General features: G+C 42.8%; 1 protein-coding gene across 1 annotated transcript in view; it reads right to left on the reverse strand.

Annotated features, from left to right (window-relative positions):
• Positions 1–4,576: 4,576 nt before the first annotated feature.
• pald1a (phosphatase domain containing paladin 1a) overlaps positions 4,577–19,330 on the reverse strand; it is a gene marked incomplete at its 3' end in the record, with an annotated part of 110,374 nt that continues 95,620 nt past the window's right edge. The window contains exon 19 of the mRNA XM_080747691.1: positions 4,577–4,726. Coding sequence (XP_080603817.1) covers positions 4,577–4,726 — 150 coding nt within the window. The remainder of the gene's footprint in view (positions 4,727–19,330) is intronic.

The following is a 19,330-nucleotide window of genomic DNA, read 5'->3' on the forward strand; positions in this document are numbered from 1 at the left end:
TCAGGTATGACATGGAAAGAGGGCATTTGCATTTCTATCACCATAGTAAAATTCATGGTCTGGAGAGGGCACATTTTACAGACAGATAAAGGGGCCTTTTGATGTGTGCACGTGCCTGTTGCGGACAAATCTTCAGGAAAGGACAAATTGGTTCAATCGGTGAAAGAGGAAGTGAGGCACATTACGGAAACTCCTGTTTTGACCACTTAAGCTCCATTTTATACTAAGACCAAAAAAATAAAAAATAAAGTAGCCTAGGCATAAATCTGAAAATTAAACACGATTAAACTAGGATATTGTCGCTGTCGGGCAGAAACCTTGCATCTCTACAAATCAACCCTTTATTTATTTATTTTTTGTAAATGAATGCCTGACTTCGCCATACTAGGGTGCCGCACAAAAGTAGCACAAATAGCTGATCTACAAGCTCACAAAGCGTCGCGTAACCAAGATTCTTGGAAAGCGAAAAGAGGGAAAATAGGGTCTGTCTTCCTCTTTTCCACCAAAATAACCTTCCTTCTAGAACTGCTTCCTTTCTAGATTCTTTGAAACCTTGGTGTGTTAGCGGAACCGCCAGCCATTTCTTGGTTCCATTAAAGTTCAGAACCAAATTTTAGGGTTCTGAACCAAAAGAACTGAACCGGTTCAACCCCGTGCCTGTGGGTTGTATAAAGAATGAACCAATGACAAGTATTAACAAGAGCTTTTGACTAAAATAAAAAATAACATTGCATTCAATGGAACGCAGGTCCCACACACATTTCCTGAAAAAAGCAACAGTTTTGGACATACAAGGTTTCCACGCGACAGTGACGACAACACGCTTCAGCGCTGCAAAGAAAACATCATCCCCGCCTTTCATTGAAGGGCAATGCCTTCGTATAACTTACAGCATATTGTCCTCAACCCTGACTCACACAAGTGCCACATTTTCCCCATTCCATAAATGTCACCAGTGAGAACCACACAGTATAAAAGTCACAGAACAGTTAATACCGGGTGCATTCTTACCACTCTGGAAGTTAAATTAACACTCAGCATTTTTACCGAGTGGCCCTGTAATTACCCACCGTCAATTCATACCGACGCAATACGTTGTTCCAAGTTTACAGTAAGTTATTTTGCTGGCTCGGCTTTTTCCAAACCGTACATTTTACAGTCCCATACAGACGTATAATTGGTTGAGTCCTGTGCTGCCCGGGGGCCCTGTTGATGATGTCAAAGAATACTATAGCCATTACTGTACGACCACATTCTATCCGAGGGCTCCTCAATTCACATCATTCAAGCTACAAATTATTTTGCATATTTACTGCTTAGTTAACACGGAGTGTCTTTTTTTTCCTCCTCTCTTTTTTCCATTTTAACCACTTGAACCCCAGCATTCATCCATATTCTGGAGGAGGGGAGTCATTTGCCAAACATGGCATATTATCTACAAGCTCACAGCGTAGATCTGCTATTTTTGGCAAGGCGATTTGGTGCAGAGTCTGCAGACAGGGAATATGTAAAATATATAAACTTCAAAATAATCCATGCTGCAGACTGCAAACAGCACAGACGATGACTTTGTTTGAACCCAGTGGAATGCACTTACAGTGAATAAAGCAAGTAATTTGTGACAGGACAAGACAGGCGGGAAACACATGTAATCATAGTACAGTACCTTCATTAGGTTGTTCAGTGGCTACTCACACGTTTCAATGTCAAAGATCCTCCACAGGGACGTGCTGGGCCCCTGATTCAGCCCGGGAAAAAGAGTTGTAGAGGCCCTCATTGCGCGCTATAGAGAGAAAGATCTCTCTCTCTATAGCGCTGCTGTTACTCAAAGATTTGCCATTTCAGATCATGACAAGTGACAAGCCAGTGGGCCAATTACATTAGTTATATTCGTCGTTGTCGGGTGGAAACCTTGTATGTCCAAAACCGTTTGTTTTGTATTTATCATTTAAAAATGATTTAAACTAGTGAAAACAGCCGATCTACAAGCACACAATGCTTGTAGATCGGCTGTTTTCACTACTTTTGTGCGACGGCCTTGTATGATGAAGCAGGGCTTTGCTTTGCGAAAAAATTTACACATTTAAAACTTGGAGATGCGAGGTTTCTGCCCGACAGTGACGATTTACTTTGTTGGCCACCCAGCCCCCAAAATGGAACGAAGGCCGACATTTTATTTTTAATTTTTTCCTAATGGCCGGCCTGGACCGGCCGGGAATGAACCGGCCGTTCGGGAGTTGGCCCGCTTCTCCCAATGGCCAGCACGTCCCTGATCCTCCATAACTGTGAGAGTGGTGGAACCAAACAGAAATCCAGAAATCATAGAACATTCTGCGCCGCTCCAACGCTGACATTTCGTGTCGTCGTCGTGTGTATCTTTGCATCGTCGAAGGAAGGAAAAGTACAATTCCTTATTTCACAGGATAAATACACAGAAGACACATGACACATTTTTCTCTCCCCACAAACGTCTTTTTCGGGTGCAAACTTCATAAGTCCAAAACGGTTACTTTTCAGGATTTCAAATTCAAAAGTAGCAAAAAGTAGTGCGATCTACAAGCTCAACACGTGTGACGCGGCAGTATAACCAAGTAGGGCGTTCATTTATGAAAAAGAGAGACAAAATAAACAAAAAGTTACAATATGGAGATAAGGTTTCTGCCCGACAGCAATAGAACAACATATAAATTGTATGATCCTCTCGTATCACAAGGATCAAAACTGGAGTTCTCTTTTAAAATGGCAGCAACACATTTAAGAATGACTCAACAGCAATTGCATGTCAAGGTGGCACTTTTAGCAACAACAAAACTAAAAAAAAAAAACCTTTTCAATTACACAACTGTGCAGCAATTGTTGTCAGCCACTTTAAGAACAAAAGGACAGGACTAAAAAATAAAAATAACAGGGGACACAAAGCAAGCAATTCCAAAAATACTGAAAATTGTTGGCTCTGACAGAGACGGACAAACTGGTGTTTACTGTTAAGTGTCATAATAACATTGGTCTGTAGGCTACTGTATATCTTGAGACGTTTCAAGTCGTGGCCTTAGGTTGACCTTTAACAATGTAAAAACATTTCGTAGAGTGAGATGGGCTGCATTGCAACATATGTTAAGTGATTTTTACCATATATTTTGGTCTGGTAAAGTGGCGACAAATATTAGTTCACTGACCTATGTTATGCTGTTAAAAACCTTTTTTTTTAAAGGGATTCCCTTTAACATGTGAAAACTGGGCTAAAAACTACAGAATACAGACAATAAAAGAAAAAGAAAATTAAAACAGTTAACATTGGGAGTCAGAAAATCTAAAAGAAAAACAGCAAAAGAGAAGGGGAAAAAAAGCAGTATCACAAACAACTTGACATCTGCTGATATGCACACAACGTAGGCACAAATATACAAAGCATGACATTATCAGTACGCTTGTGTTCACTTTGTCCACCTACGTAACTCGTAACAAATGCAAACCAAACTGACCCAATTTCCGCAGCTCTCCGGAGTTACATTAACCACTTAAACGCCTGGGCATCCGTCTCGCTGGGAAAGCTTTCGGCGGGAAACAGCGGGACCGACAAGCTCACAGCGCGACGCGGCAAAAAGCTAATAACGGGAAACAGAAAAGGCACTAGCATAGAGCCGGGAGGGGCTCCGCTCAACCACATGGGGTTTTTATGTAGGGTTGGGAACCTTAACAATTCCGGTTCCTTAACCATTCCCTCTTAACAGTCCGATTCCTTAACCGTTCAACTATCCCTATATGGGGTTCCAAATGGACCCTAACAGGTCTGTGACTCTGAGGGTGCTTTTCGACTGGCAAAGAACTGGTTCAGGTTCTTTCTCCCACCTATGGGATGAACCAGAGGTGAGCTTTTCCACCGAGAACAGAGTTGGTTCCGAACCGTAAAAGTTGGTTCGGAAAGGGGACGACAAAATCCTTGGTTCCTGTGGTTCAATCTGGTGGAAACGCAAGCCGGTTCGCGGCCGGTTCGCAAGAACGAACCAAGTTTCCAAGAAAGTTGAACGGCACTGGTTCTTGAACCAAGGTTCTTCTGGTGGAAAAGGCCCCTGAGAGTGTACAAGTGGAACCAAACGGACCTTTAGGTCCATGTGAACCAAACGGACCCTTAGGGTCTGTTCTGTTTGGTTCCATTTGTACACTCTCAAGAGTTATGGTGGTCCTTGAAACGTACAATAAAGGTTTGAGTATCGTAATTATTGTAAAGTATCGTAATTGCACATCAGACGTGAAGTCCACATAACCAGCTCCGTCAGTGTGATATATTAACCTGGTCCCAGAATTCAGTTCTAAATGTGATTGAACCGATCCCGGTTCCTCAATGTTGCATCCGGTTCCTCAAAGTTAGATCAGGATCCAGTTCCGGTTCCAGGTTTTCCGGATCCCAACCCTAGTTTTAAGTGGTTAAACATTTGGGAGGAGGATCTTACTGTGTGTTAAAAAAAAAAAGAAAAAGGAAAAGAAAAAAAGAAAACATTTTGGCAAAGTTCACAGTGATCCTTTCTTGTCTTTATTTTTCTTTTCTCCTGTCTGTCTGGTCTTTTTCTTCCATCTCTCAGATGAACTCTCCTCGGAACGGGAGGGGTCGTAGGCTCTGCTGCAGCCAGCGGCAGCGCAGGCGGGCCAGTGGCAGGTCCCTGGGGTTGTCGAACTCGGAGAAAAACAGCTGGTTGAGGATGTCATAAACCCCGGCTCTGGCGGCCACCTAGAGAAACCCCCCCCAAAACAGAGGAAGAAGAAGCAGAAAAGAAGCACAGGAAATGTTAATGGACAAAAAAGGCAACAACGCGAGGCACCGGTCGTCCTGTGGACTGTACTCTACGTCCCCCGGTGACCAAACAACTGTTGTTACTGATGCTGAAGAACGGCCACAGCAACCACAAAAACTGTGTCCACTTAGCTCTTTAGGAATTTAAGGAGTAGTTCACCCCCAAAATGACTTATTTTCTATTGATTACTCATGCCATGGAGACTTGAGTTCAATAATATTTTTTTGTATTTGTCACATTCCTAAGACGAAAATGTGATTATAGTACATTTACCCCCATTGATTCCGGATGGGGACCCAAATGAATGGCACTGGATGGGGAAACCGTCAGGGTAAATTTACTATAATCACATTTTTGTCTTAGGAATGCGACAAATACAAAATAAATATTATTTAACTCAAGACTCCACGGCACAAGCGTAATTTGGACGGGTTTTTGGGTTTTATAAACCCAAGGGCCCCCCCTAGTGGCAAAATAAAATGTGTTTTCAATAGACGCCCAATGCGCTCCATATTATATAGTCCTACATATAATAAATTCATAGGCTATTGTCATTTCCGATATATTAGGAGTCTCTACTCTCCTAATCTGTGGGCCCCCTCATAAAAGTACAAAGCTTTTATTTTCGCATTATCGTGAGGAAGCGCCAATCATAAACATCCGGTAATGTGCTATTCAAACTTGTCAGCCAACTTGTCAACAAGTGAAAGCTGGGGAAGGGAAACAAACGCTCATGTTCGCGGGATAAAACGTGGAAGTCAAGATACTGGGTGCACGTCCAAAGGATATAAAATAACAAATGGAAAGACCACAAAATCGTATATTTTGTTGGTGTGGATGCTTGCTTTGCTTTTTGGAGGAGACTCTGGACCTAAAGCCAAGGTAGGTCTATCTGAATTTAATTTATCTTGCTGTAATCAGTGTAATCCACTGATGTGCAGCCAGTGGGCCATTAAGCTGTCTGTCTTTTTGTGTAACAACGTGACCGCGTGCCTGCGTGTGTTTGTTTTGATTGTGTTGGTGGTGGTGTTCCAGTGTTCGCGTGTGTTTGCGCTTGCACAGCACTTCATTTCGGTGCTTCGGTTGTCGCGTGTATGTTTGATTCGTGGTGTCGGTGCGTGGCACAGTGGCACTGCACATGATGAAAGAGAGGGAGACAAGGAGTGTGTGTGTGTGTGTGTGTGTGTGTGTGTGTGTGTGTGAGAGAGAGTGAGTGAGTGAGTGAGAGTCACTTTAAAGCAGTGATATGGAAAGGGAGAGAGATGAGGAGATTATTTTATTTTGTATCATACTGTATGCTTTGGCAATATAAGAATGCTTGTCATGCCAATCACTCATGGTTGATTCTTCTGCTTCACCTTTTTGGCTTGTTGGCTCCTTTTATTGTCTAAAATTAAATAATATAGACGAATGCACAGAACTCTGCCATGTAGTTGTTCATTAGGCTATTCACAGCAGTTATTGTTAGCCTATGATTTCCACTCTGAATTAATCATTGTAGTGTATGGCTGTCAATCTGTGCTAGACAAGACCCGACAATTGTGGGTCTTAGCCGTCGGACTGACCCGCTCACATTGGTCCCTGGGCCCCTGAGCCCAGGGCCCCTTTGATCTGAAAACCCATGGGGAATAAGGTCTAATTTCGCCACTGCTCCACGGCGTGAGTAATCAATAGTTAAAGCAGAAAAGAAAAAGTGGTTAAAATCTTGTTGTTCCAGCTTGTGTTGCCACTGCAGTTATACCCTAGTAGTGGCTCGCCTGCCAGTGAGGAGCCCCCACCGGGAGGCCATACTGTGGCGCCTCGTCCAAGTCCTTCCATTTAACATTCCTCAATCCTCATGGACAGGTGCCACGCCACCCCCAGCCCGTAGGGCATACATGGGCAACTGGCGGCCCGGGGGCCACATGCGGCCCCCACCTTCACTTAATGCGGCCCCCAGGTTAACTCATTCTGTGCCAGCGCCCTCTAGGGGCCAAGGAATGCCAGGGTATCTCTCATAGGCGAGCGCTTTAGCTTCCAGGACCTCACCTTCCAGGACCTCACGTGCTCACGTTCATGCACGTCATGGAAATGTCCCGGATGATAATGCTAACAGAATGGCTATTCCCATTTTGTCATCTAAAAGATCATTTTTGGGCGATTTCGCCGTAAATAAACCTCGCGCCGCTTCCCTAAAGACACAATCCAGAGATATAAGCCTTCAAAGATGTGGTCTTTCATTGGATTAGGCGGAGATTGGCGATTTCGTTCGCAAATAACGGCCGGCCGGGAGGTTGCTAGCTTTCGGCTAGTAGCTAGAAAAATCAGGCCAGGCTTCAGAAGGCCTCTTATCATTTTATTCATTTAATTAAAAAAAGCCGGACTGGGGCGCCCGCTGGCCTGGTGGTCAAGGCGCATACCACATACTAGGCTATGATGCCTGCTGGCGTCGCCGGTTCGATTCCCGATCCGGACGACCTTTGCCGCATGTCATTCCCCGTCTCTCTCCCCGTTTCCTGTCAGTCTACTGTCCTATCGATAAAGGCATAAAAGGCCCAAAAACAAATCTTTAAAAAAAAAAAAAAAAAAAAAAGCCGGACTACTTCGGGATCGGCACACTCGTGTACTCATCGGAAGCGGCGCCGAACATTGGGTGAACATTGGGGAGCTCAAAAATGTATTCTAAACCATTTTTAATGGAATATATCGTCGGACAGAGTAGAATGGCTAGCTGGCTAGCGGCTAGCGAGCCAGGACCACCCACGACTCACAAGCAGCTCGGGGTAAGTGAATTAATAAAAAAAAAATTGTATTGGATTGAAATAAAGCCGAACTAGTTCGGGATCGGCACAGAATGAGTTAATACCGGAATACTGATATATTATTGATTTCAGCTGTTACAATTCCAAACATGACCTGCTTTAATTCAGTCATTCTATATTAGTAGCATAATGACTAGTATAGTAGGAATAAAATGTTTTCTTTTTTTCTTTTTTTTTATGTCCAATGTATTTGTATTTAGATTCATAAAGTTAACATGAGTATAAAACTAAATGCATTTGAAATTAGATAAAAATGTTACATTTCAGGATTCCAGTTTTTTGGATTCCAGTTCAAAAACAACAAAAAATAATTTGGGATTGCAATTCAAAAGAAGCAAAAATAGCCGATCTACAATCTGCTATTTTTGCTTCTTTTGTATGAGATACTAGAATGACAAAGTAGGACATAGGAATATGCATTGTGGCCCTCTGAGTGAAGGTGGAAATATAGTGGCCCTCGCCATCATCAAAGTTGCCCATCCCTGCCGTAGGGGCACCTTGCAGTGACAACGTTCGCCCTCCCTCCCTGTCTGGGTTGAGGGCCTTTTGGTGAAAATATCAAAAATAGCAGACCTCCAAGCTCACAACGCGCCACGCTGCGACGCGGTGTGAGCTTGGAGGTCGGCTATTTTTGGTGCTTGATACCACACTGAACTAAGCATAATCAAGTCAGAACTGGAGATGTGGCGTAACGGCATGGATTTCTACACAGGCAGGGCATTTCTTTCAACATAAGATGCTGCATTCAAGTTCAGGAGAGTTTGGAGAAGGCAATTCTCTTGAACGCTGCCTTCAGCTATGGCACGGAAAGAGGGCGTTTGCATTTCTTTCACCATAGTAAAAACGGCATTCATGGTCTGGAAAGGGCACTTTTTACAGACGGATAAAAGGGCAGGGGCTCAAGCCCCCTTTGATGTCTATGTGTGCACATGCCTGGTGTTCACATAGAAACAGGATGCACTGCGGTGGATTAGACCAGAACGTGTTTTTGGAAACTCTTTTTCATTGGGTTTCTATATTTCTTCCCTGTCCCCAAGGCTGTCAAAGAGAACATTACATTTATGTATGATTTCTTCATGCTGTACATCAAAAAGGGAATCCTACTCTTAGTTTGTTTGTTTTTATGTTGTGTGTAAGAGCATAAAAATACTTGAATGACAAAAAGAGGGAATCCTCCCACTAAAGAGCATTGAATTTAATGTTACACACAGGGACACAGTATACATATATACAAACACACACACACACACACACACACACACACACACACACACACACACACACACACACACACACACACACACACACACACACACACACACACACACACACACACACACACAGAGTATGTTATACGTTCATAAAGAAAGCTGAAGCAACTGGTAGTGTTTACATGAAGCGGTGCCGAGATGCTGCGGCCATGTCTTCACTCCATTAGCCCCGGGTCTGAGTCATTACTGTATGATTACTGTATGAGCCAGGCTGAAAAGCTGGCTTATTTGTCTGGAGAATTTCCTCAGAGAACGAGCAAGCGAGAGAGAGAGAGAAAGAGAGCGAGAGAGAGAGAGCATTGGTGTAAAGCAAGTTGACTCATGGCCAGGGGCGTCACAAGGGGGGTAAAGTGGGACTGAGTTACTAGGGCCCAAGGTGGAGGGGCCTTAATTATTTTATACTTTAGCTATTGGAAAATAGCAGTTATACAAGCTCACAGTGCGGCGCGAGTGACGCACTGTGAGCTTGTAGATCTGCTGTGGGGGGGGGGGGGGGTCCCTGGAACTAAATATTTGGAGATGGGAGTCCGTGGCCAAATACATTTCATTTTGGGGGTCCTTCACATGAAAAGGTTTGAGCACCACTGACATAGAAACAGGTTTTCAAAAAACCTTAGAAGGATTTGAAATATTCTATTCACGATTTTTCAAAATAGTTTTTCAATAGTTAAAGTACCCAGGGCCCAGAATTTGGTGCGACACCCCTGCTCATGGCCATGGCCATGTCCGAAGGGGGAAAAAAAAGAAGAAACAGAAAGAGAATAAAAAGAGTGATGGGAAACGCCATGGACGACCACAGACATGTGGCTGCAGAGGCAGGACAATGCACTGGACAGTTGTCCCACCACCACCACAAACACTGATTAAACTGTAGAGGCAGGACAATACACTGGACAGTCGTCCCACCACCACCACCACAAACACTGATTAAACTGCCACAGCTTGTCCAGTTTACTCAGCCGGCTGTTTTACAACAGTGGTTCTCAAACTTTTTTTTATTATTTCAAATACCCGGATACTTCAGGGGGTAAAACCATAGACAGTAAAAAAAAAAGAGAGATGGACAAAGCTACGCACATATACTCTACTGGTGTGTTTTATCCTGTATAGTTAATTTAATGGGAGCCCAACTTTCAGCAGCTGTAACGGATTCTCCAAGGGAAACTGAATTTCAGTCTTTGTGAGATGTGTTACTATACTAGACACCTTTACAAACACATTGGTGAAGAAATATTTTGGTAAGGAATTTATTCCAGGATATGACACCATTTCTGAAGATATCCCCCGACTATGAGTCTGAAATCAGGCTATGTGCATACTGCCAACTTTCTACATCCTGTCCTGAAAATGGAAATGATTCTATTGGTTGGGTCAATACATGCTATTCGTTGGGAGCTTGTCAATCAAGCTAGCCACGCCCCTCCTACGGCATACGCTATTTTATCACCAATTCTAAATTAACATGGGACCATAATTTAACAAAACACATATCATGGTGATTGAAAGAAGACTTTAAACAAGTGACTGGAAGCATAAAGTATAGGTAACAAAATCAAATGTAAAGTTCGGCAACAAAGCATTCACTTGAATGGAGCATAATACTTTTTGATACCAGCAGGGGGGTGGGGGGGGGGGGGGGAGGACAGCGAAACTAGCGGCCATTCATATGAACTTTCTGTTGAATTCACTTCCTATATCGCCTCAACTTGCAAGCCGGATACTATGCACTTGGGTAAAACAGAATATTATGTATTGTAGGAACACATACTTTGCATACTACGCCTGTATAGCGGAACAGATTTCTTCCTAGAATCCGCTGCTATCTTATTACCCCTCATGAAAATTTTAAACATTTATGGTAATGTTGTCCGGGGGCTTGTGGGGATAACAGCACTACTGCTCCGGAGGTTATCATGAGAATTGTTGCCAATGGGTTTTGTCATGTGAAACATGCTGAGGAAGAACTTAATGGAACAATGGCAGAAATAATAGTATGAAAATATGCCTTACTCTCCTAGCGCTGATTATAGCTTCTTTGGCCAAAACTGGCCGTGGCGCAAAACCCCAGAAATGAAACCACAGACACTACAGAGTGTGGTCAGTGCAAGTACCCACACTCCCTGACCATGAAAAATGTCATGTTTATAGAATAGAGCAGGGGTCTTCAAAGTTTTCAGGCCAAGCTAGGACCCCTTAGTTGAGAGAGAGATGAAGCAGGGACCCCCAAAACCTTTTCATAAATTCCCTATCGTTGCATTATTTTTGACAGCACAATCATCATCATGTATTTTGGATTCATGTAAATTGGTGTTTTCAGATATTTAACCACTTGAACCGTCAATACTTGATAAACTTGACCTTTTACTCTGTACTTAGTCTGCTCTTTATCCCCTCTACACCAAAGCTCTTTTCCGAAAACGCCTTGCGCTGCAAGGCGTTGTGAGCTTGTAGATCTGCTATTTTTGGCTAAAGTTTTCTGAATTTGGACACTAGGGTTCAAGTGGTTAATATAAAGGAGGAAAAAAGTTTTATATCACACAAACATTTGGAGGACCCCCTGTGGTAACTCTGAGGACCCCCTAGGGGTCCCAGCCCCAATCACTATTTTGGGCATTAATTATGGGTGAAAAGTATAAAAGAAAACAAACGAACATGTGGATCGGCCATTTTTACAATTTTATAGTATAAAGTAATGCTTAACACATTGACCGCCATTTTAACATACCTCCGTACTCCCACCTGCCATTCGTCTCCATAGACTTCCATGTAATTGGGTGTGCACGGATCATGCACACCCATGCCTAGATAATGCACCACGTGTGTCCACATTGCTCACAGCTTTCAAACAAAAAAATCCGAATGGAAATCCGTTCAGGCATTCATGAGATAACAGCCACTATGTTTAACAAAGATGGCTGCCAAAATGGCTGCCATGCTTGAAAGATGGGGTTGCTATGGGGGTTAAACATGCAATTTCGCGATTGCTATCATGCCTACTCCATTTTTGGGGGTCAAAAAAATTTTTTGAAAAAAAAAAATTTTGCTTTTTTTTTTTTTTTTAAATTCTCGGGACTATCGGGCCTGGCGGGGAAAGACATTGGAATAATCTCGGGACTATCGGGCCTGGCAGGGAATGAGTTAAAGAAAAAGTTCAATATAAAAAATCGTCACTTCTCGATTATTAAATTAATCCAAAAAGTAATTGACAGAATAATCGATAGTTACAGCCCTACAGTATATAATACCTACAGCATATAAATATAACAGGTCACAATCAAAAAGCATTAGTCGTACTGGCTGTCTCAACCAAAACAAAGGCCAGAGCCCTTGCCTTGACACCACACAACACTAAAGATGACTGTACCTTTCTGTCCAATAAGCATTTTTGTTTTTTATCTGAGTAAAATCTTCCGTACAGTAACGCCAACCTAGCTGTCGTAGGAGGTGTTTTCTGGGAAACGTGTGTGTGGGCACAGCGGAAGCATTAGTCAGTACAATATCTGGTTTTGTGGCGTTAAGCAGAGCACTTAACCTGAATCATCTCTTCCATCACCCAGCTGGACCATGTATTATAGGAAGCGTGTGAAAAATGCTTAAGTTATTAAGTAGTGGTGGTTTTTTACTTAAAACTCCTCTTTCAGGGGGTCAGGGGCGTCAATTGGGTATGGCAGGGGTATGCAGCTGCCATACCCTGGGTCCAGGGGGGGGAAGATAAAAGCTACTTTTAAATATAAATACATGAATGTCTCTTTGTCTATCTGTTCTGGTTATTATGTTGTTAAATTACAGTAAAATAACTACAAATGCAACATTTTACAAAATGGTCACTTTAACAAGGTATTATAATTATATTCTCCACACTTGTATTCTCCCCATCTTGACAGAATGGTATATTACCAGGTTCCGCAGGTCAGCTGTACAGGTGCAATGCATTTATTGTTAATTGTGGCACATTTACTAAAATGCCAAGTTTGGCTGCACTTGAACAACCGTTCCAGGCTGCCATATCCAGCCCAAGAAACCGTAGAAACCCGTGTAAAAAACGGACAAAAGTCTGTTTTTTTTTTTTCAGACATTGTGAAAATAGCCGATCTACCACATGTAGATCTGCTATTTTCACAATAGAACCGTGTTATCCAAAATGTAATGCCTCTTTTCCATGAGGACTCCCATCTTTGCCATACCCTAGCTTTTGCTGAACTGACGCCACTGGGAGGGGTCCCGGCAACGAGAGGGGCATGGTCTTTCCCACAGTCGGCTATCTCAAAGGCCTCACATACCAACCAGGACCCGTATACAGCTACAGCAGGGGGGGGGGGGGACAGGGAGGCCTCTGTTGCCCCACATCAAAACAGCTGGAGTGACTGATAGGGTACCTCTTCTCCAGGCATCCCTGGTATGCACTGTACACAAGTCTGGCCATTGTATCGTCCGCCGTGTTTGTGGTTTCCCCCAAAAACTTTGGATTTCACAAATTCACGTACGTTCTACTCCCCCTCTGATGTTTGACTCTGATCTCTTCTACGTCGTCGCCCCTCTCCCTGACGAAGAAATGTAGGCTAATGACTGCCAGCGGCAATATTTGTTTGTTTTTTTACGCCTTACAATGTGCGCTCTGTCGCCGTTAATATGACACGCTGCTTTTTTTTGCACACACGCGACATCATTACATGGGGGCAATTAGACGTAGGTGTTTTCGCCGATTAGAAATAATTAAACACCTAGCTGAACCCGATGAAGGTCGATTTGACATATGGCCCAAGTGCGTGCCACCCTAACTGTGGGAGGAGTAGCATGGCAAAATAAAGTCAATCCGGAAAGATGGAAAGAAAGAAATTAAGTTGGACTAGTCTGGTAACCACATTAAATATAAAAGACAATATACTGTATAAGGACCTTTGAATACAGTAAAACAAAATAAGTAGAGATACAACTTAAGAGTAAAAATAAAACGTAGGAGAATAAATAAATGCTCTCGATAAGGCAGCGGCAAACAGAAAACTTGAAGACCTGCACGTTTTCTGGGAGTTTGTTCCAGATATGTGGTGCATACACAAGCATAATTTGTATAGGGTTGATGGGTTTAATAAACCCAAGGGCCCCCGAACTGGTGAATGTATTATAAAATTCATAGGCTATTATATCTAGTGAAAACAGCCGATCTACAAGCACACAACGCCTCGCATCGCGAGGCGTTGTGTGCTTGTAGATCTGCTGTTTTCACTACTTTTGTGCGACGGCCTTGTCTGATGAAGCAGGGCTTTGCTTTGCGAAAGAACATACAAATGTGATACTTGGAGATACAAGGTTTACACCTGACAACGACGATATGTATTTTGTCATTTCCAATATATTAGGGGTCTCTAATCTCCTAATCTATGGGCCCCCCTCACAGCAGTACAGGGCCCTTTTGATCTGAAAACCCATGCAGAATAAGATCTAATTTCGCCCCTGGGTGCATAAAAACTGAACGTTGCTTCTCCCCACTTTAGTTCTGACAGAAAGCAGACTTTTCCCAGTCAACCTGAGAGGTCTGTTTGGTTCATGATATCGGACAAAGATCAGACACGCGTTTTGGCCTTATACACCATTCAACCTACAGTAGCATTTTGAAATCAACCTTTTGACACACAGCACAGGGAGCCAGTAGAAATAGTAATCATTGCTATAAGTGGGTGTTCTGACACAGGGCCTCCAAACTAGAGAGATACAGTATGCTCCACTTTCTTGGTATTATTAAGTCAATTCAAGCACTGAAAAGCAGCAGCGTTCTGAATGAACTGCAGTCGCCTGATCGATGTTTTCAGTAGACCTGTACAGAGAGACACCGTTACAGTAGTCACAGATGAATGGCATGGACAAGGTTTTCTCACATCGAGTTCAATAAAAGGCAAAAAGAGCAGGTGTTAGCCGTGAGGGCGAACTGTGTGCCAGACAGACAGACAGACAGACAGACAGCACACCCAACAGGATGTTGGGAACAGCACAGTAGCAGTGCTGGCCCTCTAATGCGCTACTAATGGTGATGATGACCCTCTGAGCCCTGCCTATAATGATCCAGCAACGGTCAGTGGTGTGTGTGTGTGTGTGTGTGTGTGTGTGTGTGTGTGTGTGCGTGTGCGTGCGTGTGCTTAATGATTATGCCGGGGGGGGGGGGGGGGGGGGGGGGATACATGGATCACTAGACAGGAGGAGGTCAGTACGATCCATACAGCAGTGGTGGACAGTAACTAAGTACATTTACTCAAGTACTGCAAAGTACAATTTATTTGGGGAACTTTTACTTTAATATTTAATACATTTTCCACATGCTCCACCACAGTCATTTGAAAAAACGTCAGTTACAAGTTACTTTGTAGGTTTAGATTATTATTGCATGTCATACATTAAGACCTATTTTATTCTGTGTCTATTATGGGCTAGGGTTCAAGTCATGTCATCTGTATCTATATAGCACAGGAGTTGACCCAGAGTACATAAATATCCATAAGTGGTTAATAACATTCCATAAATGATGTGTTAGTAGCCTATGTGTTTACGGAGTAAAGAGTCATTCCCACCGGGCACGATGAAGATAATTATAACGCTATGTCGGCGTTCACATCAATTACGTTGGCGTTATCGTTGTGGTGTGGACGCTACCATCCACTTGAGTTGAGGACAATATCTTTATGGAGCCCGGTGTACTTGATATGGTGATTAGAGAGCACTTTAGCTTAACTGCCGTTGTTGTGCCATGTGCTGCTATATCGTCTACACTGTCGGGTGGAAACATTGTATGACCAAAGTAACCTTCATTTTTATTAATATTATATACAGTAAAAAAAACTACATTCTTGCATGATGAAGTAGCGTATACATTTGGGGGAAAAATACAAATACAAATTTGAAATATGGCAATATAACAACATAAATAAACATGACTTGACTTGAGGGGCACGACTAAAAACGGTTAGAGGAGTAGTTCACCCCAAAACATGACTTATTTTCTATCAATTTGACTCTCCATGAAGCCAAGAATTCATGGAGATTTTCTTTTTTGTTTTTGTCGCACAGCTAAGCCAATAATTTGATGACCGGAGTTGGAGTCGGTCAAAAAACCCACAATGAACTCAAGGCTTCATGGAGTGTGTAATTGATAGAAAATAGTACTTTGAAAAAAAATTGGGTGAACAACAGTAGAAGGCTGACAAGGGCTCAGGTTCTAATGGCATGGTATACTTACTGTACGTGGAAATGTCCAGTAGTGAAACGGTATATGGTGCATTGTATATTGGCTGTTAGGATTTTTCGATTTTTTTTTTGGAGGTATGTACTGTAGAATCGGCCTCAGCCAGTCTAAATGGATTAAAAGGGTGAGAGAGCTGATCTAATGATTTGAACAAAATATTTTCCCTTTGCGCTGAAATGCGATCCCCTTTTGTCTGAGAAGATAACGCCAGCTGAACTTGTGAACTTGAACTTTTGAACTTGAGCCACTAATGGGAGAAATGCAGGACAAGCTCACAACGCGTCGCAATGCGCCGCGTTGTGAGCTTGTAGATCGCCTATTTTCAAACATTTTGTACTTTGTACTTTTGGTACTTTAAATACTTTTTGATGCCAATACTTTTATACTTTTATTCAAGTACATTTTGAATTCTGGACTTTTACTTGTAAGAGATCTACATTGCAGTATTGATACTTTTACTTAAGTAAAGAATGTGAGTACTTTTTCCACCACTGGCTACTTCAACACGTGTGAAGAATGTGTCGATTAATTAAAGGAAATGTTACATTTAGTTTGTTTAAGTCCATCTCTGTGCACATGAAGAGTTTGATTTATTGAACGACATCTGTTTGCTTAAGCTTACAGTACTTTTTCTATGCATGTGTGAATAAGTGATTGATTTATTGAAGGCAACGCATGCTTTGTTTACTTAAGAATGTCCTCCAGAAATAGAGACACTGAAGTCTTTCACTGTTCCCCAAGGATTCTTTAGTTTATTATGGAGTCCTTTGTATGGTTTTATTATATACCAACATCCTGGTTAAAAAAATAAAAAAGGGGGGGGGGGGGGGGGGAAAGAAGAGAAAGACGTTTTACTTTTTTATTGTTGCGGTCAGGTGGAAACCTTGTATGTCCACAACACTGTGTTATATATATACTAGTCCTTACCCGTTCAAAGATATGAGCTCTGAAATGATGTGCAGTGTGTGGGTTATGGGATGTGCACTGTGCACACAGTATATGAAGGATGGAAAGTAACTTTAACTGGTGCTTGCATGATTGCGACCGTAGGTCGCATTTACTATCAAACCCTGCACAAAGTGTAAGTCAGTCCGTCAGTCTGTCTGTCACACCTCACACGTCACACTCTTGCCCTGCTCATATCTCCGCAACCGTTGCCCCGATCCATGCCAAATTTTGCACACACACTCCTTACCTGCCAAACTACAACATCCAAGGACCCCCGGAGCTCCAGGGACCCCCAGGTCCCTGGGGGACCGCCAGATGTAAAAAATGACCAAATGTGCTAAACTGACCAAATGACCACCCCAACGGGGCTGCTCACGGGGTATTCCCGGGGACCACCCACTCCTGGTGCTCCAGAACGGATGCAAAAGTGGTGGCGCCCCCAGTGGAGGACCCCCTACACTGCAGCTCACATAACATGCCGTAACTCCGGCTAGGAGCGACCGGGACAGCCGGGGCCGGTACCTATTCGTCCGCCTTGCCGGCGCGGAGACCCCACCCCTCATTTCTCACATGGCCCTCTTCTAGCGCCACCATGAGGCCGATTCTTGCAAAACACATTTTAGGACACTGCTCCTACAATTTTTGCCCTAAAATCACGCAAATCGGTACACAGTATGTCTACACTCATCCCATCAACATGAATCTCTCCCATATAGCGCCACCTCCAGGCCGATTTTTAAAAACACGTTTTTGGACACTGCTCCTACAGATTTTGCCCTAAAATCACGAAAATCACTACACAGTATGTCTACACTCATGTCATCAACATGGATCAGGAAGATTTTGGCAAAACACATTTTTGCCCTATTTGTGGAGATAAGTGACCTACGGTCGCTTATCTCCCGATTAGGGAGCCTTACTGGTAATATGTAGGAGCATCAATGTAAGAAATACCCGTTTCGTTTAATGGCTACAGAGATACTGTGTACCGATCTGCATGATTTTTGGACAAAATCTGTAACAGGGCCAGACAACAGACCCCCCCCCCCCCGCCCACACACACACACACACACACACACACACACACACACACACACACACACACACACACACACACACACACACACACACACACACACACACACACACACACACAGCTGGTTAAACATGTTGCCTCATGCTAGATGCAGAATAGATATGCCTCAAGCTTGATGCAGAATAGATATAGATACACCATAAAAATGCTAATATACAGCATATGATTTGTGAAAGTGACAAACGGGCTTCACAGTTATGTTAGGTGTGTTCATATGCTAATGGTGATGCGATTTCAGATCAATTGCTCCAGCCACTGAGGAGAAACGCTGTGACAGACACTCACTCAGACAGACAGACACTCAGACAGACAGACATTTGGAAAATTATATGTTTGATAGGGCAGGGCGGCAGTGGCTCAAGTGTAGAGTTGTCATCATAGAACATCATAGAACATCATAGAACATGGAGGGTTCCTGAAGGGTTCCCAGTTCGATCCCGGCTCCCACAGAGTTAGTGTCGAAGAGTCCTTGAGCAAGACTAAGTAACGTGTAGCCTACATTTGCTTTAAAGGAGCTATAGTCAACTTTTTCATTGTAGGTGTACATCCTAGTCTACAGACTAGGATGTAAACAAAGTACGGGCCCTGTAAATGTAAACAAAGGGCCAAAATGATTATTTTATCATTATTTTACGCTTTTTGTGGTCATTTTTTAATTGAAACACATATATGAAGCTTATTTTTTTATAAAATATTTTCGAAACATTATTTTTATTTTAGCATCCGTTTTTCAAGAAAAAGTTGACTATAGCTCCTTTAAGTACTGTACTTAAGTGTACTTAATTTTGAGTATTTGTACTTTACTCGAGTGTTTCCCATTTTTCAATAATTTTACTTCTACTCCACCACTGGCTGCAGTTCACACCACAGAAATGTCGGCGGCACTCTCTACATTGACAGCCCATACATCCAAACAGAAAAGTCCTATCTGATTGTATTAAACAAAGTTAACTCGCCAACATTGCGGCTGTACTGAAAGCTTGAATTATCCTCTTTTTATCTGCAAAGTTTTTGTTTCATAAAAATCCACCATAGGCATGTTATGAGCTACTTTCTGTCAAGACGTTCTTTGCAGGTTTTTATTTTTCCAAGTGTCAGAGTTTGGAAGCACTCGTTTTCTACAACACAACATCCTGCTGCCTCCTGCATTATGTGCAAATTAGAAACAGGTGGTAAGCAGGGCCGTTGAGTGA

The sequence above is a fragment of the Nannobrachium achirus genome (genome assembly GCF_963921795.1).
Source record: "Nannobrachium achirus genome assembly, chromosome: 18".
NCBI lineage: Eukaryota > Metazoa > Chordata > Actinopteri > Myctophiformes > Myctophidae > Nannobrachium > Nannobrachium achirus.